Here is a 27,113-nt window from a genome sequence, read left to right on the forward strand (position 1 = left end):
TGATGGAGGTCGAACCCTCGCATGCTAAAAGCAGCACATGTACATGCTAAATTAAAAAAAAATGCCCATAGCTTTTCTTGAAACGCAGTGCTTTACTATTGCTGGTATTTTATTTTACTTTCTTCTCGGCGGTTGAGAGCTGTTAGCATAGACTTTTTTTAATACGTTTAGCTTATCGAAAATAACACTAGCTAGCAATTAGCTCGTGTTAGTTGGCCAGTATCCTAACAGAAAGGCGAATTACTTTGTCCTAAGCATGAAAGTCAAATGGAAGGTAGGCGGGAAAAAGAAGAAAGGCAACGAAGTGTTGCAGAAGTACATGGTGGCGGTGGATGAATTTGTGAAAAGCAAGAATGGTGCAGAGGAGGCACAGGCTGACACCAGCGTGAGGTTTGTCCAAAGGAAAAGTAGGAAGGAGCTTCGGAAAGAGAAGCGAAAACTGAAGAAAGCCAGAATGAAAAGTTACTATCTAGGCAAAAAGACTGACATTTTACCTAGTGATGATGGTGCTCCCCTGGATACAGCTGTTCCTCAACAACCACGTCCAAAAAAGGAGACCATCAAAAAAAGCAATGCTAAAAACAATGCCATCAAAGCAGAACAGTCTAAAGAGCCTTCGTCCAAGAAAGCCACCAAGCTTCAAGAATCGAGAAAGAAAGCACTGTTGGAGGCAAACGAACAAGAAGATAGAGAAATAAAAAAGCTAGAGCGCTTTCTTAAATTAAACAAGAGAAAAAACAAGAAAAGCATTCCTCAGTCATTTGTGGCCGACGGCCTGGACTACATCCTGGGTGTCCTGGACTCTGACACTTTGGCCGCCGGCATGTGCGACAGCGATGACGACATGGACATGGCCAAGCAAAACTTTGAACAACTGGACAAGGACACCTCACAGCCCTCAGATGAGGAGGAGGAGGAGGATGTGGCGAGTGAAGGCAACGGAGAAGACATGGATTCTTCCAGCGATGAAGTTGATGCGTCGGAGGAGGAGGTTGAAGTTACCAGTGAAGAAGAGGCAATGGATGAAACCCAAGATGTGGGTGACGCTGAAGACATAAATAAGGAAGCCATGGAGTCCAATTCAAATCCTGTAAGATCGCATTCATCACCACCACATTATCGTTGTCATGTATGTCATGGTTATCTTCTCATCTTTAGGGGGACTTTGAGACCGGCAAGTACGTGCCTCCTCACGTGCGCAACGCTGCAGGTGACCAACACAAAGCCGAGCTGGAAAAACTCCGGAAGAACGTCAAAGGCCTTGTAAACAGGTAGAAATCGATGTGGACATACACTGTCGTGCTGCTGTTTTTGTGCTGTAAATTCAGGCAATCGAGACCCCCGCGATGGCCTGCTGACAGAGTCCCAGTCACCCCAAAGACGCGCGCACGCCCTCAAACAAGTCTCTTTGGAACATTACAAAATTGTTATGTAACACGATAGATAAGGATTTTCAACTATATTTTTTAGGAGGCCACATTCCAGAAAGCTAAGGACTGGGGGGATGGACTTCTCCCTTGACTATCAAATGTCTACTCTCAAGTAGACATTTCATTTTGGTCTATTTTGTCAGGTACAATAGAGCCATTTACAGTCAAAAATAATACTCCAAATGTGCAGTGGTACTTGGGTTTATGTGTGCCCCCTTTTTGTAGGATTCAGTTTTCACAAAAACCTTTACTGAAATGTTGCCCCTGTAGTCGCATGACCAAACATCAATGCATGAAAAACTAGTTACTTTGCCTGCTTATCAAATACTCAAACAAAGAAGTCTGCTGTGAAACTTTAATCATGTCAAATATGTTCCCTGGCTCAAAAAAGGTGGCTCGTACAGGGTTTTTCCTGGCTCAAATTGGGGCAGAGATGGTACAATCCTGACCATGGGCCAGAATTTTTACGCAAAAAAAGGGTAGTTTTTTTTTTTAAATTTACAGTAATATGCTGTAAAGAACACCCTAAAATGTATTGGTATTTGTATTAATTTGATGGGTAGTTAGCTGTAAAATCATAAGTCAAGTAGATATTTAAGTATTTATTTTTATTTAGACAAAAAAATATTTGGAAAGTATGGTAATATACTGTAATATTTGTCGCAATAATAGATGCTATTAAAGTTTAAAAGGCATGCAATTTCAAGCAGTACATGTATTTTTTCTGTCAAAATAAAAAAAAAAATCCATTACATTTAGTGAGACAATATTAAAGGGGAACATTATCACAATTTCAGAAGGGTTAAAACCATTAAAAATCAGTTCCCAGTGGCTTATTTTATTTTTCGAATTTTTTTTCAAAATTTTACTCATCACGCAATATCCCTAAAAAAAGCTTCAAAGTGCCTGATTTTAACCATCGTTATATACACCCGTCCATTTTCCTGTGACGTCACACAGTGATGCCAATACAAACAAACATGGCGGATAGAACAGCAAGGTATAGCGACATTAGCTCGGATTCAGACTCGGATTTCAGCGGCTTAACACTGTCTGATAAGATAATTACTAACAACTATGAACTAGGTTTACAGCATATGAAATACATTTGGCAACAACATGCACTTTGAGAGTGCAGACAGCCCATTTCAGGCGCGCTAAGAACATATATTTTTCCACGATTTCAGCACTCAGGTTAACCATACCTAAATAGACACAAAATACTGCATTACACAAGACTACCCGAATGTACTCGAATGATTGAAAAAAAAAATGTTTTTAAGCTAAATTATTGGTAAACACAGTTTATGTATAATAATTTACGTAAAACCGCGAGTAATGAATAAAGTTTTCATCAACTAATATATTCTGTAGACATACCCTCATCCGCTCTCTTTTCCTGAAAGCTGATCTGTCCAGTTTTGGAGTTGATGTCAGCAGGCCAGGAAAGCTGGGGTCGATATTCTTCTCTTGATCATCTTCGGTGGCATAATGGACGGTAGAAGCGGTGTGAGCCAAGACATCCAGGGGGTTTAGCTCGCTCGTCTGCGGGAACAAACTTCTGCCATTGCTTGCCGTGCTACAGAGGTCCGTTGTCCCTGAATAGCTCACACACTCCGGCAGATTCAATGGGGGTCTGGCGGCAGATTTCTTTGACTTTATCAGTGGAAATGCATCTGCTTTGAGTGTCGCAGGATATCCACACATTCTTGCCATCTCTGTCGTAACATAGCTTTCGTCGGTAAAGTTCGTGGAACAAACGACTGACCATTTAGTCGGCTTTCCCCACACCCTCGTATTTTGAACAAATTTCGTCCAATTTCTTGCCACTTTGGCATCTTTGGGCCACTGGTGCAACTTGAATCCGTCCCTGTTCGTGTTGTTACACCATAGTGGATCTAGCATAATAGTGAGAGTCCAGTCCATAGTGGATCTAGCATAATAGTGAGAGTCCAGTCCATAGTGGATCTAACATAATAGTGAGAGTCCAGTTCATAGTGGATCTAGCATAATAATAATAATAATAATAACTGGGATTTATATAGCGCTTTTCTAAGTACCCAAAGTCGCTTTACATGTAACACCCATCAATCATTCACACCTGGTGGTGGTAAGCTACTTTCATAGCCACAGCTGCCCTGGGGTAGACTGACGGAAGCGTGGCTGCAATTTGCGCCAACGGCCCCTCCGACCACCACCTATCATTCATCATTCAATTCACCGGTGTGAGTGGCACCGGGGGCAAAGGGTGAAGTGTCCCGCCCAAGGACACAACGGCAGGGATTTTTGGATGGTAAGAGGCGGGGAGCGAACCTGCAACCCTCAGGTTTCTGGCACGGTTGCTCTACCCACTACGCCATGTACCGGTACCCTCCGACAACACACCGACGAAAGTGAGAAAATGGCGGATTGCTTCCCGCTCCGAGAGCGAATAATAGAAAGGCGTTTAATTCGCCAAAATTCACCCATTTAGTGTTCGGAAATCGGTTAAAAAAATATATGGTCTTTTTTCTGCAACATCAAGGTATATATTGACGCTTACATAGGTCTGGTGATAATGTTCCCCTTTTAGTACTTTATTGACACATATAATTTCCAGGTGTTTGCGGGCCAGATAAAATGATGTTGCGGGCTAGATCTGGCCCCTGGGCCTTGAGTTTGACACCTGTGGCCTAAGCGCTTGCATAAGAGAATGATGGGCTCATAGCTTGTGTGGTGGGGCCACTTTTGCTTGAGACACTCGTAGATGATTATGAAGCAGCCTTCAAGCGCTCTGTGGACTAAAATTTCCACATGTTGTCACCACCATGAATTATTACATTTTAACTGCCTGTTACGTTAATTTCTCTGCTCTGTTTCACTTTAACTCTTGACTTTGCTCCTCGCGAGATCGCTTTTTAAAGTAGTGGCTGATTTTGTCTGCCATATGTGCAACGCTAAAAAACATAAACGTTTTTTTAAATAAACACAACATGCTTGTAATGCTTTCTTGGCGTAACTCCTTTTAGTTGACCTTGTTCCAGTCAATCTGTACCGTCATGAAACTCTACCTGATCCTATGCAAACTTCTAATAAATTCTTCAATCAATCTATTATAATTAATCAGAAAAAGTTGGAAACGAAGCTTACACTACTGGCTGTTTTAATTTACCAGAGACAAAATGTTCACAGCACAGTCTGGAGTGTTCTGTAGGAGTCCAGTGATCCCTCTGTATTATACTCCGTATGGCAGAAATCCACTTGTTACGGCGGTCAATGTTATGCACCAAGTAGCGGGAAACAACACTATTCGATTTGTTTCTTCTTGGGTAGTTGTTTCAGTTTTTTCCGGTGCACTGCTGTCGACATAGCGCCTCTATAGTGGCGCAACGCTGCAACTGCAGGTAAAATACGTAGCTGCCGCAGACGGACATCAATCGCTCAATCAACACTTTATGCTGTGTTGAGCGATGTCAGTCGCTCTGGTTGGGGGCGGCCGCCACGCAATTTTGAACGCAGGAAAAACCCTGTTATAGCATCAATTTCTTGACAGATTTGTGTATTTTCTCTTTACAGACTGAGTGAACCCAACATGTTGTCCATCAGCGGCCAGCTGGAGGCGCTCTATATGAGCTGCAGCAGGAAGGACATGAACGACACCCTCACGGAGGTGCTGCTGGCGGCCTGCGTCACCCCAGCGCTGATGCCTGACAGGCTGCTGATGGAGCATGTCCTCCTCGTCAGCGTCCTTCATCACGCTGTGGGCTTGGAGGTAAAGACCACTTATTTGTCATATGTGGAAGGAGTACATGCTTTACACATCGTAGGGCTCGAATTTAACCACAGCAACTGCGGCAAAAGCTGCGACTGCCTTGTCATTTGCCGTTAGCCCTAAGAAATTGACCAACATCCGCGGCAAGAACATGCCGTGACCGCCCTTGACTTTTTACATGTTAAAAGTTGAGGGATGTAAAAGTAACCGGTACAATAATAATTTGCGATTAAATTCCAGACGATTAGTAACATCGTCTAATTTTTTTATTACAGAAACCCCGTCATTTATTAGTGCATTTTTGGCAACACGAAGTCAGGCGCATGCGCAATCATGGCGGACCAACGACACAGACTTTGCCCGGGAGATTTCCCCTCGGAGTAAACGGAGCCAAGCGCTTGGTTTAACGTCATTTTCCCTTGCTTCGCAGCGTGTGGTTAAGAGCGCACTGATGTGTTTAGATGGCGACAGGTGTGGGCAATATTGAAGACAGACACACTTGTCCCCACACTAAAAGTATACAGCGAAGGAGAAAACTATTTGATGTTACTTTTATCAATACAGCGTCCGTCAGCTGCTGTGACTGAAAGTTAATGAGGTGAGGAAACATGTAGCAGGTGATGTGTTGTGAACGTTGTCACAACTAGTTTATAAAGTCTTTAGTTTGTTTACTGGGATGTTCACTCGTCCTTTATTTAACTGCCAACTGTATCAGTGTTCAAATAACATCAATACTAGCTAAATGTTTTGTCATCTCAATCGAACGGAAAGCAGGCTGTGAAGGTTGTGTATTCGATGTGAGAGATGTCACTCCTCTTTATTTTTGTTGGCCAAACTGTTATACTGAACCAAGAGAAGAACAAAGCTTGTTTATTAGACTTCATCTTCATTAGCCAAATTGCTTTGTGTTTTATTTTGGTATCAAAAAGTAAACACAAGGTTGTATTTTTTTACATGTTTTTTTCATGTCGCGACGGTATTCAAAAAACATTCATGTGACACAGCATTTTGTTAATGTTTTATTGTGTATAGTTAATTCCTATAAGACATATTTCTGCTCAAACTCTAAATGGATCTGTCCTGATACATAATATACATGTACATAACTTAAAAAAATAAAATAATATTTAAAAAATACCTCAATCAAAATGTAAAAATAGAGATAAAGGCATCATGACATGACAAAAAGCTGACAAGTTGATAATAATAATGAATAAAAATCCATCCATCCATTTTCTACCGCTAATTTCCTTCGGGGTCGCGGGGGGGCGCTGGAGCCTATCCCAGCTGCATTCGGGCGGAAGGCGGTGTACACCCTGGACAAGTCGCCACCTCATCGCAGGGCCAACACAGATAGACAGACAACATTCACACTCACATTCACACACTAGGGCCAATTTAGTGTTGCCAATCAACCTATCCCCAGGTGCATGTCTTTGGAGGTGGGAGGAAGCCGGAGTACGTTTTATTTATATATATATATATATATATATATATATATATATATATATATATATATATATACCGTATGTGTATGTATGTATGTTTATATATATATATATATATATATATATATACCGTATGTGTGTGTATGTATGTATGTGTATATATATATATATATATATATATATATATATATATATATATATATATATACACCATATATATGTATGCATGCATGCATGCTTTGGAGCCCCTGCCTCGAAAGAAAATAATGTTTGCCTTGGTGCCCTTCTAACTTGCCTTGGTGCTCTAAAATATGAGCCCTCCTTTAAGGCAATACTTGCCTTGACCTTAAAAAGTTAAAATTCTTAGCCTGACATTGTATGTTGTATTATTCCAGGTGGGAGCCCATTTTCTGGAGACGGTGGTGCGCATGTTCGACAATGTGTACAACCGGCCAAGTGAGGGCAAAGAGTGCGACAACCTTGTGGCTATTGTGGCCCACCTCTACAACTTCCAGGTGGTGCACTCACTCCTCATCTTCGACATCCTGAGACGCTTCGTGGCGGCCTTCGCAGAGAAGGACATCGAGCTGGTGCTGTTTGTGCTAAAAAACGTCGGCTTCTCCCTGAGGAAGGACGACGCACTGGCTCTCAAGGACCTCATCACCGAGGCCCAGCGCAAGGCGTCTGACGTGGGAAATAAGTTCCAGGATCAAACAAGAGTATGCAATGAAAAAATGGCTCTCGTGTTGTTGAAGGCACTGTGAATGCTCTCCTAACTTAGCACACTAAAATGTTTCCAGGTGCGCTTCATGTTGGAAACCATGCTGGCTTTAAAGAATAATGACATGCGCAAGATCCCAGGCTACGATCCTGAACCTGTGGAGAAACTGAAGAAGCTGCAAAGGACTCTGGTAGGACAACTCTTCTCACCTCTCTATTTACATTACTGGAACAATACGCAGCCCAGTCAGTGTTTGCCATACATCTGTAATCAATCCATAATTTGCACAGATGGTTGGCCGATTCTTTCATGTTAAAGTCATGTGTCCATTAGGACCATAAAAAGTCACTAGTCCCTTGAAAAAGACAATTGATAAAGATGTCCATATATTCAATAGTCTTTATTGGCAATCCACAATGGGTACATAGAACATGTTTCTCTCGCTCCATGGTGGGATTACAATTCCATCCATCCATTTTTTACCGCTTGTTCCTTTTGGGGTCGCGGGGGTTGCTGGAGCCTATCTCAGCTGCATTCGGGCGGAAGGCGGGGTACACCCTGAACAAGTCGCCACCTCATCACAGGGCCAACACAGATAGATAGACAACATTCACACACTAGGGACAATTTAGTGTTGCCAATCAACCTATTCCCAGGTGCATGTTTTTGGCGGTGAGAGGAAGCCGGAGTACCCGGAGGGAACCCACGCAGTCACGGGAAGAACACGCAAACTCCACACAATTAAAAGGTATAAATTAAACAGTTTAAAATGTAAAATAAAAAAGCCATTAGATGCATCAATAAATATACACTACAACGAAGGGTGTCCTGAGCCAATATTAGAAATCGGTTCTATACCAGCAAAATCAAATAAATATCCGATTGCATGTAGAATATCCAGTATGAGTGTGACTTACGCAAAGCTGGACAGCCAGTTAACGTCTAAATGTCCTCCACTAAGCGCACAAGGTTGTTATTTTCTTGTATTTTTTTCAAGTCATTTACAAAAAGTAAACATGGTAGGTTATGGGCCACTAGGAGGTAGCAGCTACGCAACAGCGAAGCACACATTGAGCACCCGACCACTACATATGTAATAGGTGTTCTTAATTGAACAATATTGCAGTCTAAAACTACACATTTGTCAATATAAACAAGTATCAAATAATTATAGTTGCAAATTACTTACAGATACGAAATCTCTAGGACAGAAGCATGTTAGAAAATATTCCGTTACAAACGTGTCCGCATCATTCAGTTTACTGCATCATTCGATCGACTTCATGAATTTTTGTAGCTATTAGGTGTCGCCATAACTACCACTCCACTTCAACTTATAACAGCATAAGTCAATTCCAGACAGTTAATAATAAATATGTTAGTGTTTTTTATACCTACCAGTGCTCTCTGTTTGACTAATTTCCCTTGATCAAGTCTTTTCTAACATTCCACAATAAAAAAAAAAACGTATACAGTATATAATTTTTGCTAATATCGTGTTGAATCAATATTGGAATCAGACAATACTCAAAGCTCCAATATCGGTATTGTATATCAAAAAGTCGTATCAGGACAACCCTAGTATTTGGAAAAATGTGTTTGAAAAGCCAGCATGCTAATTTTAAGTACAAAATTATAACTGAGGTCAAAACATTCAAAATTAGCTTAAAACGCTAGCAAACAGGTGTCGTTTAAAAAAGGCTAAAACAATGTACATACATTTAAAAACAAATCTGTGTTATTAATGAGCATTAACATATTTTTTCTTGTATCGCTTTGCTATATTCTTTATAATTGTTGTTATGCACAATGTAACACAGGCTGTGTATCAGTGGCGGCTGCTGGTCTTTCAAGTAGGGGAAGCTCATTTTTAGCTGCTCTCTAAACATGAGTACATGTTCGAATTACAGATATAAAGATGCTAGATTTTACAAAGAAAAAGTTACTTAAAAGATTGTAAAATTCCCCATACCAACAGGAACAACGGAATGAAAATTGAAAAATGCTTTTTTATATTTCAAGATTGATGATTAGCTTATTTTGCTGTCAATCAAAAAGGGATTCAGCCTGAGACAGATCATCGAATAATCATGCAGAAGCCCGAAGTCTAAGCCAACTGAGGCCACGCCCACTTTTCATTCATTTTCTGGGACGCTCAGCATCCGTGGGCGGGACAAAGCCAAGAATTTATCCAATGATTGTCTAGATTGGCTGCAGTTGAACAACCTACTCAATGCTCCGAACAAATGAGAAGAAATTCACGTCAGCTGTTGCGAAAGTAGCTGATTCAAAACAACAGTTAAGCGCATCCTCACGCATATTTAGTCAATGAAATGTCAACACAAAGTCCATATTTAAACACGTTTTTAAAATATATTTTAAGGGAAGCTGTCTTTCAGTCTTAGAGCAATCCCCATTGCCATATACCAGGGGTCGGCAACCTTTACCAGTCAAAGAGCCATTTTGACCAGTTTCACAAATTATAGAAAACAATGGGAGATGCAAAAATTTGTTGAAATTTTAAATGAAATAACACTGCATACAAAGTTTGTTTTTTTTTGCTTTGTGCTATGTATAACCAGGGGTCTCAGACACGCTGCCCACATCTTTATGTGGAATTTGAAAGCTGGTGCGGCACGTCATGCGTGCCGTGATGGTACAGCATATAGCACCCACTACAGTCAGCGTGCCTGATCAGCCACACGTTGTATGGGGCTTCCGCTTGCTCACGTAGGCAACAGCAATGCATACTTGGTCAACAACCACACAGGTCACACTGACAGTGGCGGTATAAAAAAAAACTTTAACACTCTTACTAATAATGCGCCACACTGTGAACCCACACCAAACAAGAATGACAAACAAATTTCGGGAGAACATCTGCACCGTAACACAACATAAACACAACAGGACAAATACCCAGAATCCCATGCAGCCCTAACTCTTCCGGGATACATTATACACCCCCCGCTACCAAACCCGCCCACCTCAACCGACGCACAGAGAGAGGAGGGGGGGGGGGGGGGGTTTGATGTGTGAGGGAGCAGGGTTGGGGTGGGGGCGGGGTTTGGTGGTAGCAGGGGTGTATAATGTAGCCCGGAAGAGTCAGGGCTGCATGGGATTCTGGGTGTTTGTTCTGTTGTGTTTATGTTGTGTTAAGGTGCAGATGTTCTCCCGAAATGTGTTTGTCATTCTTGTTTGGTTTTGGTTCAAAGTGTGGCGCATTATTAGTAAGAGTGTTAAAGTTGTTTTATATGACCACCGTCAGTGTAACCTGTGTGGCTGTTGAGCAAGTATGCCTTGCTGTCACGTACGTGTGCAAGCAGAAGGTGTATATTGTATAACAAGTGTTGGGCTGGCACGCTGTTAATACAGATTTTAGAGGGTGCCAAATGTTGTACCATCATGGCACGCCCTTATTATAGCGGTAAGGGTGAACATCGGTGAATATTAATCCCGGGAGTTTTCTGCGAGAGGCACTGAAATCCGGAAGTCTCACGGGAAAATTGGGGGGTTCAGCAAGTAAGCTGCTGAGCCGCATCAGGGTGATCAAAGAGCCGCATGTGGCTCCGGAGCTGTGGGTTGCCGACCCCTGCCATATATCAATATCCCCAGCAAGTCTCATAGGTGACCAGCCTCTGGTCAAGGCGGGTAAGGGAAGTCAGCAAGTCAGATCCGTAACTTTGGGACAATAATTGGCTCTAATGCCTGCGTCGGTTGCGCTGGAGTGCAAAGCGGGGCTTTGCCGTCCGTGGTTGGAGGAGCAGCCGCCCCACCCTGAGTCAAGCTGCGGGCAAAGCTATCCGCGCGGGCGGCGCTTTTGTCTTTTCGCCAAGGCTCCAGACAATCCCGTGCGTCTTGCTTAGGGTTAATAAAAAGTTTTTCGGTGGCTGAATTTTCAGTGCATTACTAGTCAAGTGTGTAAAAAGTTAGCGCTATATATATTCAGTCATACAATGTATTTTCAATTTGTTTTCATGTAAAAGACAATGATTTTTAAGGTGTCACTTTTGAGATGTGGCAGCTTTCAAATTGCTGTGGCTCGTCCACAGTTTCCAAAAACAATTTGAAATGTGGACTCGTCAGGCCACAGAACACTTTTACACTTTGCATCAGTCCATCTTAGATGAGCTTGGGCCTTGAGGGATCGATGGTCACGGGCATTCAATGTTGGTTTTTGACCTTGCTGCTTACGTGCAGTGATTTCTTCAGATTCTCTGAACTTTTTGATGATATTACGGACCGTAGATTGTGAAATCCCTAAATTCCTTGCAATAGCTCGTTGAGAAATGTTGTTCTTAAACTGTTGGGACAATTTGCTCATGCATTTGTTGACAAAGTGGTGACCCTCGCCCCATCCTTGTTTGTGAATGACTGAGCATTTCATGGAAGCTGCTTTTATACCCAATCACGGCACCCACCTGTTCCCAATTAGCCTGTTCACCTGTGGGATTTTCCAAATAAGTGTTTGATGAGCATTCCTCAACTTTCTCTGTCTTTTTTGTCACTTGTGCCAGCTTTTTTGAAACATGTTGCAGGCATCAAATTCCAAATGAGCTAATATTTGCTAAAAAAAATACCAAAGTTTTCCAGTTCGAACGTTAAGTATGATGCCTTTGCAGTCTAGTCAATTGAATGTAGGTTGAAAAGGATTTGCAAATCATTGTATTCTGTTTTTATTTACGATTTACACAACATGCCAACGAAGACATTTGGAGTGGAATATTCAAAATTGCTGTCTGAAATTGTAGCATTTCGTGATGTTTAGACAGAATTTTCACATACTTTGCTGATTGGAAATACAATTGGATATGGTTTAACGGCTACAATGAAACAATTAAGGATATAAAGTCAACTTGTTTTTCCACTCTGCTGCTACTTTAAGAATATATAAACACAACACTGGCTCAGAGTCTGCAGGGTGGATCTCAGAAGGAGGAGTTAAAATTGGCCAGTATGATGATGGAATAGAGTTAGCCCACACGGATCCTTCCACGCTCTGCTTACTTTCTCCGCGCATGCACCACTTCATTACGAAAATGATCACAAGAAAACTATAAAAGCATTTTTAAACACATCAGAGGAGAGAGAAGGGCTGATGCGTCCACTTTTGCCACCATCTTAGAATTCTTTAATACTCAATAAATATAGCAATAAAATGGATATACTGTGTTTAGGAAGCAGTCCACTGTGCTGAGTTGTAACGACAAGCTAATTTGTTTTGAGCAAGACAGGTAGCACCAAATGTGTCTTTGGGTTGCCACGATAATTAATAAAATGTATGGCAAACACTGACACTATTTACCTCATCTTATATATGTGCTAGTTTCCTTTTGTGCCACTAAGTGGCACCAAATAGCTACCTTTGAAGGGGAACTGTACTTTTTTATTTTTTTAAATGCTGCCTGTCATTCACAATCATTATAAAAGCCATGACGATGGATGTACCGGTATTTTTTAAATGAATTCTAACTCGTGAATAAATGTAAACAAAAGTCCACTCACAGTGGAGCCAATGTGACGTCCTCTATTTTGCCCAAAAAACCCAATAACTAACCATCCAAAAACCGCCAACAATACTCCAATTACATTTTGTGACTTTAATATTGGCCAAGTATTAGTAATATTGTTATTATAAACGCTAACGCAGACAAATTATTTACAGCAGCGCCATGATCACTAGCTTGTGAGCCTATGTTGACATCACCGCCTGGTGAGCTTTTTCCTCGCCTCGGTACTCGTGAAAATGTATTTTAATCTAATCATAAATAATGCCTCTCACCTTGATAATAGAAGGATGAGGATGTAATCCAATGAGTTGGTACACTTACAACGTATATATTACATGTTATTATGAATGCCTGTTACTACATTACATAAATACTTACATCGTGTATATAAAACCTCAATGGAGGTGTTTGGATTTTTTTTTTTAAAGGGCTTTGTAGGCAGAATAGAGCGACTCCCTCCCTTAGTCTCCATTGTAAGCAGACTTTTGATCGCATTTATTTAATATATAGAATGCATAAAAATGTGTTCTTGTCTCACAGAAGGATTGTGAATGATACGCAAAATAAATAAAAAAGTACAGTTCCCCTTTAAGTTAGACATTTCAGAAGCTCCTTAACCCCGGATTTCCACTGGATGCAAAACGGCCCCACAACGGCACCCGCATGGCAGCAGATTCTTTCCATTTTTATTCAACTCAGTGTTATTGGAGACTTTTTTATGTTTTGGAGACTCTGAGGTGAAAGCACAAAGCAGGGTGCTGCCGTGGGCCCCGTCCCCTGTTCCAAAGCACTCACAGGCGGTCAGTGCACAGCAGGGGAGACCCACACAGGGCGGGAATTGCAGCGGTTTGCGCATGCGCAAATCATTTCCCGTCTGGATTTTTATTGTGCGTTTCATTTGTACTGGGCACTCTATATAAAAAGAGCTACAAATGGAAATGAGCAGCGGCAGTCTATAAAACTGGCGAGTTTCGTTTTAATCTTTTTTTGTGTGTGCGTGCGCCCTCATATAGATTGCGCCCTCGGCGGTCAACCAAATTGCCCTGTCAGTTGGTATTTGACACAGGCCCCCCTAGATTTGTCGCTACTAGCTTTTTTTTTTTTTAAATCGCCAAGAGGATTGGAAAGTTGCCAAATTAAGCGATAATATGATCCCAGGCCAGTGAGGTCACATAACACAAACTGCTTCCAGATAAATTGTATCTCATTCCTAAATTAAAATAGACCTATATACCTACATGTAATTAATTTGGTTATGTGGGGGAAAAACAGTCCGCGCAGTCATCAACGTGACTTTGGTTTGACGGGCGAATCAGTGAAGTTTATCAAAACATACTTGAGATCGATGTCAGAGGTGCTTTTTCTAGACTTGCCATAAATAGACCGCATCAATCACCAGTTACATCACAGAAGGCTAGAAAAGTCCAATTTTAGATTGCACTTCACACCTGTTGTTAATTAATGTTAATGCCAGTTGTAAACAGAAAAACACGGGTGGAAAATTCCGCTGTAGTCTGTGCACTGAATTCATATTTTTTTAATTATCTGCTGTTTATGTACAAAACTGGTGTGTAATCATAACTGGAACTGTTCAGATGTTATTAGGATGATGGAAAACAAAACAAGTATGTTAATATGAAATAGTTTATTATTTTTGTAATGCTCCATGGAGTAGGTTTTTTTTTTTGTTAGTTTTTTTTCATGTGTTTTTCAAGCACGGTTATTAGATCCTGTGATGAAGGATTTGTGCAACTTACATTGTTGTTTATATACTGTATTTCATATATTTCATTCATTTATCTTGTTTTTCTCTGTTCTTGTTACCTTTTTGTAGTTAAGATTGTATAATAAAATATTACAATATGATATATTGTTGTGTCGTTGGCAGGGTTTGGGGGTAAGTCTTTTTTATTGGGGGTGGGGGGGCAAGGGATGGTTGGCACAGGGCGTAATTCGAGCCAAGACTGCCTTGCCAACTGATACGGGTGATGTTACTGTTATATTGTTGCTTGCTACAAAAAGTAACGTTGTTTAGCAAGACAAAACTGTCGTCGTTCAGCACCTTTTATTAATATTAATAGCACAACACATTGTATTTGCGTCTGTTCCTCAGAAAGGACAAAATAAACTGATTTGCTTAATTAAAATTTACCTTATCACGTGCGGGATCCCGTAAAAGTCTGCGCTATTTCGCTGCACGACGGAGCCACAAAAGAACGGCGCCGGGGATTGCTTGACTGTAGATGGCAGTTTCGATCAGCAGCCTTTCCGCATGCAGTGGAAATTCGGGGTTAGAACACTTCTTTTTGTAGGATGACACGGTAAAAGAAAGTTGAAGTTGCCCAATAAGTCCACATGCTAAATGTGCCACACAGATCCAACGCAGAGCAGCAGGCAGCGACATGATGCTCAGAGTTTCCCTGGACAATCTGCTGTCAGCCAATGAGGTGGGCCGCTGGTGGATCGTGGGCTCCTCGTGGAACGGAGCGCCCATGATCAGCCAACAGGAGAACACGGCACCCGACAAAAGCAGCAGTGAAGGACAAGTGAGTGACGTACCTGTTTAGCTTAGCTTAGCACATATTTAACACCCTTTTTTTTTGTCCGTCAGTACGCTTCCATGCACTAAAATAGTCTGATTTCTCAAAAAATCGGCTCAAAATAAGATTTCCTAAATCCGTGGAAACATCTTAATCTGATAGTGTGGTTTTTTGAGAAAAGGGATTAACAAACCTAGATTATGCGATTGGAAACTAGTTTTCTCTGGCATGCGGGTGTTACCAGTGCTCCGTTCTCTGTGGAGGAGGAACATGCTTTTTGACGACGTTTAATCAATGTTGAGTTATGACGTTGATTTGACCATTGAATTTTGGTCATTTCCCAACCAAAATTCTACAACACAAATACAACGTTGAAACAACATGCTTTTTGACGACGTTTAGTCAATGTTGACTTATGACGTTGATTTGACTATTGAAGTTTGGTCATTTCCCAACCAACAACGTGGATCTAAAGTTGGATATCAACATTGTCTCATTTTACAAATACAACTATTTAGCAACATTGTTTCAAAGTCAGTTTTAAAGGACATGTATGTATAATCAACGTTGTATCAATGTCTTGTGCCTGCTTGGATGACATTGTCTCATTGTTTTTGTTTATTTTTTTAAAAGGTTGAAGATGTTTACCAACGTTCCCTCTAATGTGCGCGCCTGCGCAATTGCGCACTGCTCAAGCGTCCTCTGCGCACAGCAAATATATGCCGCGCACCAAATCAAATCCCGTCTGAATTCTAAACAAAATAAACACATTTATTCTGTGTAATTTTGCAATGCAATTCTGAGTGACAGTGACAACAAGCGGCCCTATCGGTGTTCGTCAACACCGTTCAATTATTGTAACGTCTATCGAGGTGCTTCGAGGACAGGAATTATATCGATCACTTTATTGAGCAAAACTGTTTATATTTGGCCATAACCACACCAAAAACATGAGTAAAACACTTCTATCTCGAAAAACTAGTCATTTTCTGCCGTACAAACCAGGCCAAAACCAACTTGTCATCTGTCACCAACACGCATACCACTAAGCCACTGGTGCGTTTATGGCCACACAAAAAGTCGGACAACTCAAACACCACACAAAGTTACACTATGACTCCTCAGTCATACGTGTGCTTATTCTACTGTCATTTATTATTAATGTTAATTTATTGATATTAATCATGGAATGCTGTTACTAGAGAAAGTTACAGGAATGCACACTTCATCCTATGCTTACATTTCACTGTGCAACATGAGGATGTTTACGGGGAACTAAATGTGATCTCTGAAAGGGGTACACATGATTTCCAAAGCAGGACCCCCACCCAGACATATTGTACAATACTAATCCATAGCTTATGAAAAACAAGATTTATTTTATTTTCATTACAAGTGGGCCAAATCACTAATATTACAAAATAATCTCATGAAAATGACTCCTCTCATTTGAGTGTTATTATAAAAGATTGGTTTGAGACAGGTGTGCTCCTGGTATTGCCACGTGTGATGTTGCTCACATGTGCTCCACTGAATGCTCAGGGAGTTTTTGTGTTTGCTCAGACACATGAACAATTAGAGGGAACATTGATGTTTACCATAATTCTTCTTTTTTGTGCTTTAGAACAAAACATTTTTCTTCTTGTGAATTAAACCTTAAGTCTGCACTTTATTTAAATAAGATGTGAATGCGAATTGTTGCTTTTTACTTGCTTGTTTGTATTTATAATTCATTTATATCTAATCCACTTAAAATAGATTATAGGAAACCTCACCAGTGGTATCCAGTATTAATTTCACAGTCACACTGCTTGATTTTTTTGTTTCGAATCGTTGTTAAAACGAATCAATACACCCCTAATTATTACATTACCAAACACACCAAAGAGCAGTGGAAAGTTGCAGTTATCTGTTAGATCCTAAACTTGAAAGCTACTAGCTCTTCCATGTAGCATGTAGCATTCTCTTATTAGGTATAACATTCCCACACAGCTGAAATGATCACAAACGCCCCCAAATGAACGAGAGACACAATGCATATGGCCAGCTGTCGCATTAGGGATAGAGAATGGAAACTAGGACTTCACATGTAGGTTTGAAAATAGAAAAAAACAAATTATTTGAGAAATCAGACTGATTTAGTGCATGGAAACGTACCAAGTAATGACAAATATCCTCAGTATAATAAATGACTGACAGCCTTGGTTGGCAGAGGTCTCTTCTCTGTTTCACAAAGAAGTGTGTCATTTATTTTGCTTCAGTACAGCACCAAAGTTCTGGAGCTGGCCCGAAAACAGAGGATGAACACTGAGGTCAGAAGAAACATCTTCTGTGTGCTCATGACCAGCGAAGATTACCTGGATGCGTTTGAGAAGCTGTTAAGGTCCGTTCACGCTCATGTCTGCTTTGAAGGAGATATGACGTTTAAAAACGTATTTCCTAACCATAGGACCCATTGTTATGTCCGCAAACGCCCACTAGAGGGCCGCCAAAATTGTTTCTCAGCTGTGTTTGGTATTGGCTGTAGCTGTACTTAGTGGTAATACACTTTTCCACCACTTGTGGCAGTAATTTTCATAGCAAACAACGTCAGTAGCTAAAGTCATTCATAAGTTTTTTAAGTGCAAAAATTATGACAAAGTGGTGAAGTTGTGCTTTCATTTGCACTTTCAATTTATTGACTCGTTAGTTGAAAAACATATGGATTATTTATTTTGGTACCACATTATTTTATGTAGATTTATTTGTCAGTTATTTATGAGTGCCTTCATATACAGTATATTTGGTTAGTACTTGTTTTTCCTAATCAGCCTGACCTAAGCCTAAGGTTTATGTGTTACATAATAATCTTTGTAATTAACATGTTTTTTTTTAGCATTTGACAAGGTTGTAAACTTAGGTTATATATAGTTATTGAATACAACTCAAATTAGGTCTCAATATTTTTAGGCCATGTCACGATACACGATATATATCTCCATATTTTGCCTTAGCCTTGAATGAACACTTGATGCATATAATCACAGCAGTATGATGATTCTATGTGTCTACATTAAAACATTCTTGTTCATACTGCATTAATATATGCTCATTTTAAACTTTCATGCAGAGAGGGAAATCACAACTAAGTCAATTTACCAAAAGTGTATTTATTAAACAGTTATTAAGCAGTGGCACAAACATTCATGTCATTTCAAAACAGAAAGTGCAAGATTGTCAGAGACATTTTAAAACAAGCTATGAGTGCACTTTTGTGCATGATGTCACTAAGATGACATATCAAAACAACACTAAATTAAAGGGCACTTTTTGTACAGAACGCCACTACAATAGTTTAAAACAAATAAAGTGCACTTTGCATGATGTCACACAAGATATTTCAATAAGTGTCAAATAAAAATGAGCTGCATAATAGGAAATCAAATAGTATATGTCCTTTGCTATGTGATAGGTTACTGCGGACGTTATCTCCTTCTGTTGTTGACTATTTTTTTTCATACGGTGTTGATGTGGAAATGGTTGCCTCGGCATTTTGTCGGTGTGGCACCGAACGGAGATGTTGACATGCGGAGTTTCAAGCACTCTTCATTCTCTAGCAGGTGACTTTTCAAATGATGCTACATATTAGCAGTAATGCCACTTTTTGTAGCAACGCTTTTGCCCCACACTTGACAAATTACGGTTGTCTGTTCGACACATTCCCACTTGAAGCCAAACCACCGCCAGACGATGGACACCGTGCTGTTTTTCTTGGGAATTAATTCTTCCTTCATTTGTTACCAGATTCGCACCTTCTTTCTCTCGTATTACCACTCGCACCACAGCTAACGTTACCCATGCCGCTACCTCTCTGCTCCGCGAGGGCGTATACGTATGTGACGTATGTAAGAAGGTGCGCTTGTTTTACGTCTCTGTGAGAAGGAGAGACAACAAAGAGTGAGAAGAGCCTGTAGTGTAATGCCCGCAGCTAAAAGTAACTGCGTGAGAACGTATACTCGAATATCGCGATATATTCATTTTCTATATCGCACAGAGACAAACCCGCGATATATCGCCCAGCCCTAACTCATATATAGAGTAAGGTTACTAATTCAGTGTTAATATTTGAGTGGGCACCTGGCCCCTATGTCATTGAAAAGTTGGGCCCCAAGTCATAATGGTTAAGAACCCTTGCTTTAGTGTGTGTTTGTTTTTCTGTCCTGGGGGAACAAAAAGCTGATAGACTCACAAGTCCAAAGCATTGAAATCAATAGATAATGGCCTCCTAATAGGCATGCAGGACTGATGTTTGACAAGTGGTCAAACATAGGTACTGCAGTGTGTGTATTGGTCCCCACAGGGAAGTTACTGACCTGTGTTTGTGTGTGTGTGTGTGTGTGTGTGTGTGTGTGTGTGTGTGTGTGTGTGTGTGTGTGTGTGTGTGTGTGTGTGTGTGTGTGTGTGTGTGTGTGTGTGTGTGTGTGTGTGTGTGTGTGTGTGTGTGTGTGTGTGTGTGTGTGTGTGTGTGTGTGTGTGTGTGTGTGTGTGTGTGTGTGTGTGTGTGTGTGTAGGATGGGACTGAAGGACAAGCAGGAGAGAGAGATCGTCCACGTTCTGATGGACTGCTGTCTGCAGGAGAAGACCTTCAACAGTTTTTATGCGGTGCTGGCAGATAAGTTCTGCACTCACGACCGCCGTTTTCAGGTACGTAAACCTACACCGCTCTTTTTTCTTTTTCTCTTTTCCTGAAAGTGAAAGCCATTGACGTCATGAAAAAGTCAACACAGCACCAAAACTGACGGGATTTGGTGCTCACACGTTTGCGTGCTAATGATTACCTGCGAGTGAACCTTGCGTGACCCAGCGTGTTGCACCTCTCCCCCGTGACGACAAACACTTCCTCCTCGTGTCCCAAACTGTTGACCATTGTCTTCGTCAAAGAGCCTGGGAACGTTTGCTTTTCACGTGTTGTCATTGTTTTCCCAGATGACCTTCCAGTTCAGCCTGTGGGACAAATTCAGAGAGCTTTCCGACCTTCCCACCAGGACTTTCAGCAACCTGATCCAGCTGGTGACCCACCTCCTCCAGAAGAAGTGCCTCTCGTTATCTTTATTCAAAGTAATTTAAGTCATTTATTTCACTCTTTGCCAACTTTGAGGTCTTTAATTGTTATATATAACTTTGGAAGGGGCGAGATACAAGCTTTATTGCCATCTACATGTTAAGAGTGGAACTATATCTTTGCTTGTCCAGATTGTTGGAGCTGGACGAATGGCTGCAGACCACTAAGGTGCCCCACTATTACTATTACTCAATATGGGTATTGCTTTGTGTTTGGCTTGTAGGTCATCGAGTTTGGAGAACTGGACAAGGCCAAAGTGCGCTTCCTGCGTCAGGTCCTGACTCGCCTGCTCAAAGACAGCGAGCCCGAGGAGCTAGTCAGTATATTTGCAAGGTGAGTGTGGTCAGGTAACCTTCGTCTTGAGCTCTACCATCCTAGACACATTGCGTAAGCCAGGGGTGTCCAAACCCCGGCCCGCGGGGCAAATGCAGGCCGGCGGCATCTTCAATTAGGCCCATTGCAGGAGTTCAATTTCAATAAGCAAACTGGCCGTGCGGGGTGTTTTCATTATAAGTTTAAATATCCAGGGGTCTGACAAGTGACAATGTAAGAAACTCAGGTCAGTGACCATGATGTGTACTTTCTTGACATCAGAAGCACAGCATTTACTTACATGACCCAGTCCAAACAACCTTTCCTAGTCATGGTGCAGGAAAAAAAATTCAACCAGCACAAACACACTTCACTCTCTCCACACTTAACCATGTTTGACTTTTATCTGCTTGAAATTTCTAATTGATTACAAAACTTTAAAGAGATCGTCACGGAAAGTAGGAGTTGAACTTTCACATTCTTTTATTATTCAATTATAATAATTATGAATATTAGAGATGTCCGCTAATGGCTTTTTTGCCGATATTCCGATATTGTCCAACTCTTAATTACCGATTCCGATATCAACTGATATACAGTCGTGGAATTAACACATTATTATGCTTAATTTTGTTGTGATGCCCCGCTGGATGCATTGAACAATGTAACAAGGTTTTCCAAAATAAATCAACTCAAGTTATGGAAAAAAATGCCAACATGGCACTGCCATATTTATTATTAAAGTCACAAAGTGCATTATTTTTTTAACATGCCTCAAAACAGCAGCTTGGAATTTGGGACATGCTCTCCCTGGGAGAGCATGAGGAGGTTGAGGTGGGCGGGGTTGGGGGGGCGGGGTTGAGGTCAGGTAAAACGGGGGGTGTGTATTGTAGCGTCCCGGAAGAGTTAGTGCTGCAAGGGGTTCTGGGTATTTGTTCTGTTGTGTTTATGTTGTGTTACGGTGCGGATGTTCTCCCGAAATGTGTTTGTCATTTTTGTTTGGTGTGGGTTCACAGTGTGGCGCATATTTGTAACAGTGTTAAAGTTGTTTATACGGCCACCCTCAGTGTGACCTGTATGGCTGTTGACCAAGTATGACTTGCATTCACTTGTTTGTGTAAAAAGCCGTAGATATTATGTGATTGGGCCGGCGCGCAAAGGCAGTGCTTTTAAGGTTTATTAGCGCTCAGTACTTCTCCTTACGTCCGTGTACCCAGCGGCGTTTTAAAAAGTAATACATTTTACTTTTTGAAACCGATACCGATAATTTCCGATATTACATTTTAAAGCATTTATCGGTCGATAATATCGGCAGTCTGATATTATCGGACATCTCTAATGAATATATATACAGTTACTTTGCATGCTTTCGGCCCCCGGTCAAATTCTTTTAGCCCAATGCGACCCTCCAGTCAAAAAGTTTGGACACCTCTAATATAAGCAAAACATTTTAATGACCTACAGTTTGAAGGGCATGTGACGTAATGTTGATTGCGTCTCTCTATTAATATGACCGCTAACATGCTGTGGACTTAGCGATATTGATAAAACAATCTTGCCTTCTTCCAAACTGAGTTGTTTGAAATTTGACACTTTAGTGACTTATTTTGCCTTAGCGGATGTATCTCCATATATGGTAGAGGTTTACCCTAAGAGCTTTGCAGGAGTCTGCCATTTTTAGCCAGTTGTAGTCACTAAGTTCCTTTTTTTTTCTGTATCCTCTTGTGGGGCAGACTGGTTCCTACATGCACATGCATGCTAAAATCTTCCACTGTTGCCATTTCTAATACAAAGTAGTGTGTAGTTCTAACTTACATCCGTCAGTAGACTCCATATGAAAGCACTAAGAACTACAACATGGCTGACGGGGTGAAGGTGCCTTAGCCTGGTGGAGGGCTTCGGCACGTAAATAAGACCGTCCACATTCTGCATTCTGAAGAGACGGTCAGAAAGTGGCTTGAAGATGGTCTGTAAAACAAAATGCATGCCATTTTTTTTACCAAAGCACCACCCCGTATTTTCCGCACCATAAGGCGCCCTGGGTTAAAAGCCGCGCCTTCAATGAACGGCATATTTCAAAACTTTGTCCACCAATAAGCCGCCCCGTGTTGTAAGCCGCATCTAACTGCGCTAAAGGAATGTCAAAAAAACAGTCAGATAGGTCAGTCAAACTTTAATAATATATTAAAAACCAGCGTTCTAACAACTCTGTTCACTCCCAAAATGTACGCAAATGTGCAATCACAAACATACGTATATCAACATGGACAGAGCTGCGTGAAAAAAGCCACCCGGCCTCTTCGCGTAAACTTAAACTTACCTTAACCACTCGCTCATCTTTTCTTCATCCATCCCTTCGAGTTAGCTTTTTATGATGACGCCGGCTGGAAAGGTCTCTTTTGGCAAGGTCTTCCTTTTGAATATCACCATGGGTGGAAGTTTCATTAGCATGGCAAGCTAGAACCACAGTGAAGGATGACTTCTCATTCCCTGTGGTGCGAATATTCACCGTACGTGCTCCCGTTGTATCCACGGTGCGTTTCACAGGAATATCAGTTGCTGTGAAATAGTAATCCGTGTGTGGATGGAGAGATTGCGTCTTTTCATGAACCGGATCCCTGACGCTTAGTAGGAGCCATTTTGTGGTCTTTACAGATGTAAACACACAAAGGAAATGAAACGTACGGTGATATCCGCGCGCTTTTTCTTCTTCTACGCGGGCGGGTGGTTGCTTACAGTAGAAGAAGAAGCGCTTCCTGTTCTATGGGGGCGGGTGCTTACCTTGGCGGTTGCTTGCGTAGAAGAAGAAGCGCTTCCTGTTCTACCGGGAAAAAAGATGGCGGCTGTTTACCGAAGTTGCGAGATCGAAACTTTATGAAAATGAATCTTAATATTTATCCATATATAAAGCGCACCGGGTTAAAAGGCGCACTGTCAGCTTTTGAGAAAATGTGTGGTTTTTAGGTGCGGCTAATAGTGCGGAAAATACGGTACATGTTATGTAGACCACAAGGAAGTGTTTTAAATGTAGAAAAAAAACAATGTGACCCTTTTAAGCACTTGGCTGACAAACGGGTGTATTCGTAGCGGGCTGCCTCGAGGGTGTACATTGCGATTTATCATGCCAACAAAGCGAGCATGCCAAATACAAAGTGCTCAAAAGTAGAACTCCTGCACTAAATTGATGTTAAAGTATTGGATGGCCTTTATACAGGACATGCGACCAATTAGCATTAGCGATTTTACATGGCTATTTCAACACATTCTAATTTGGTAATGAAAACTACAACTAAGATGCATGTTACAATCAAACAGCTAGAGCAGGGGTGTCAAACTCAAATACAGAGTGGGCCAAAATTTAAAACTGAACAAAGCCGCGGGCCAAGGTTGAACAAATTAACCTTTTTGATAGGGACCCAAACAAGTTTTGCATTGAATATTGAACAAGCAAGGCTTATATAACTTTATAGTGACATGCAAAATCGAGTTTCAAATAATAATAATAATAATAATTAAAAAATATCAATGACATATCAAATACAATTTAAATAAAAATGTAATGCCTCTTTTCTATTTGCAGCCTTCTGAGGTAAATATCAACATTAACTTTTTCCACGGGCTAATAAATTAGAAAATAAAATAACAATGAACAAACCAACCATTCGGGACTTTAAACTGCTCAGTTTGCAACACACTGATCTAATCTGATGTGCCCAAGCCAGATACCTGCCATCTTTTCTTGGACGCAAGTTCATTAATGTCGGGGCTCAGGCTTTGAGCTGAGGCATCTTTCATTATCGAACGAAGTTGTTCATCAGTCATTATATCTCGTAGTCCACCTGGACCACAGTCTTGGGGGCGTGCTTTAAAGGCACTGCGTTAATCGTTCTCCACGAGCTGTCGTCACGTCTGCTTTTCATCCATTCCAACAACGTGCCGGCCCGATCCCAAAATATGTGCAACTTCAGCACGCACGCACACGTAAATGCAATGCATACTTGGCCAACAGCGATACAGGTTCGGCAAGGCATGGGAAAATGCCGATTCAGATACAGTTTAAAAAAAAACTCCGGTCCGTGTTTTCCAACGCACCGATTTAAATAATACATTCCACTTTTCTACTGCTCCCTAATTTCCGTTCCGCATTTTCCAGCACACCTTCAACACATCCACAGGTCTGTGAATTCTCACGCAGTTGCTTTTAGCTGCTGGCAGTACACGACAGGCTCTTCTCACTCTTTCCTGTGTCTCCCTCTCAAAGACAGCATGTGCACCTTCTTACACACGTCACATACTGTCACGACATACGTCACATACGTATACGTCCTCCCCGAGCAGAGAGGTAGCAGCATGGCTAACGTTAGCTGTGATGCTAGCGCAGCCGTGCGAGCAACGCTCCCTCTAAGGTACTCGCCTGTGCAATTGCGCACTGTTTAAGCGTCCTCTGTGCATAGCAAATCTATGCCACGTACAAAATCAAATAAAAAAATAAGCGCATAACAATTTTCGACACACAGACACGACAGAGAAAACAGTTTTCGTCATCATTGTTCAAATATTGTGACGTCTGTCGAGACGCTTATCTCCATTCGGTGCCACACGTCCACACCATCAAAATGCAGAGGCAAAAATTTCCACATCAACATCGTATGAAAAAATTAGTGATTTTTTTTAGTTGTGATTTCCTTCTCTGCATGAAAGTTTAAAAGTAGCATATATTAATGCAGTATGAAGAAGAATGTTTTAATGTAGACATGCAAGCCTTGAAAGAACATTTTGAAAATCAAGACTACATTTCCTGCAAATGGGTGCATTTCTACCCTATATTTTAACTTTAGATTTATTCTCATATCAAACTCTTTTGGCTGTCTTTTTGACACTTACATCCGGCGCCCCCCTCCACACCCTGGATTATAAATAATGTAAATAATTCAATGTGATTATCTTGTGTGATGACTGTATTATGATGATAGTATATATCTGTATCATGAATCAATTTAAGTGGACCCCGACTTAAACAAGTTGAAAAACTTATTCGGGTGTTACCATTTAGTGGTCAATTGTACGGAATATGTACTTCACTGTGCAACCTACTAATAAAAGTCTCAATCAATCAATCAAAACACATAGAATCATCATACTGCTGTGATTATATGCATCAAGTGTTCATTCAAGGCTAAGGCAAAATATCGAGATGTATATTGTGTATCGCAATATGGCCATAAAATATCGCAATATTAAAAAAAGGCCATATCGCCCAGCCCTAGTTCAATGATGCCATTTCTGTTTGTCATGTATAATTTTGTCTATTTTGTGTTTATCCTTGAATAAACAGGTCAGTTTCTTGTTACCAACCATTGTGTATTATTCAAACTCCCCTAATTCAGCTGGCTAGTTGTTATCAAGAGTACTAAAACCCTTTTCAACATGATTCTGACAACTAAGTAGGCTAAATAACTTTAAACTTTAATACATGCTCGGATAGGTCAGTATCGGTTAGTATCGGATCGGAAATGCAAAAACAATATCGGTATCGGATCGGAAGTGCAAAAACCTGGATCGGGACATCCCTAATTGATACCTCTGCATATCTATTTCTGGGTACTGGGAATTGTTACTGTACCTATTTATACCTGTCATGGTACAAAATATCATCTAACAAGTTCCGTAAGTATCAATATAAAGGTGCAGTTTGCAGTGGGTTTCAGATGTTTAACAATAAATCCAAAAAATACAAGACCGACCAACGGCTGGTGTATGTTATGGTTTCGGAGGACGGCTTTAACTAATGTCGATATTTGTCACCATTGATGAATTAACACTGTGCTGCTGCTGAGTGGACAAATCTGGCATGATTGGGTCCAAAATGGCGGGTTTCAAAGATTGCAGCTTGCGCCCTCTGTAGGCATCCACATATCTGCTGCAATCAGCACCTTTTACATCAAGTATTTCACATAACACCAAGGATCATAGAAGGGAGTTACCTCTTGGGAGTTTATTAAACACCAATCAGGATTTCTGAATCTACCGCCTGTCACCTGCCAGGATCTCTGGAATTCCCAACCTGGGAATGCTGCGGGAGGGCTTGAAGCTATTCATCAGCCACTTCCTGCTGAAGAACGGCCCGTCACAGGATTCAGAGGAGCAGGCGGCCATGCTGTCTGAGCGCGCTCACATCGCCACCAAGGCCATGGAGGCCAAAGAGGTTAAAGTAAAACTGTAAGAAAAACAATTGACTTCTTCTTCCCATCATGTCCACTAGGCTTTTCCCTCAAAATAAATGTTTTGTAAATATACAAA

The 27,113-nt window shown here is 41.1% G+C and overlaps 1 protein-coding gene across 1 annotated transcript; it reads left to right on the forward strand.

Moving 5' to 3' along the window:
• Nucleotides 1–27,113, forward strand: nom1 (nucleolar protein with MIF4G domain 1). Its single transcript, XM_061965806.1, has 11 exons — nt 1–1,090; nt 1,159–1,271; nt 4,986–5,181; nt 7,025–7,348; nt 7,430–7,540; nt 15,236–15,406; nt 17,662–17,783; nt 19,951–20,083; nt 20,366–20,497; nt 20,725–20,834; nt 26,859–27,113. The coding sequence occupies exons 1-11, from the start codon at nt 257–259 to the stop codon at nt 27,034–27,036; spliced, it is 2,424 nt and encodes an 807-aa protein (XP_061821790.1). The 5' UTR covers nt 1–256; the 3' UTR covers nt 27,037–27,113.

The sequence above is a fragment of the Nerophis lumbriciformis genome, linkage group LG07 (assembly GCF_033978685.3).
Source record: "Nerophis lumbriciformis linkage group LG07, RoL_Nlum_v2.1, whole genome shotgun sequence".
NCBI classification, from domain to species: Eukaryota; Metazoa; Chordata; class Actinopteri; order Syngnathiformes; family Syngnathidae; genus Nerophis; species Nerophis lumbriciformis.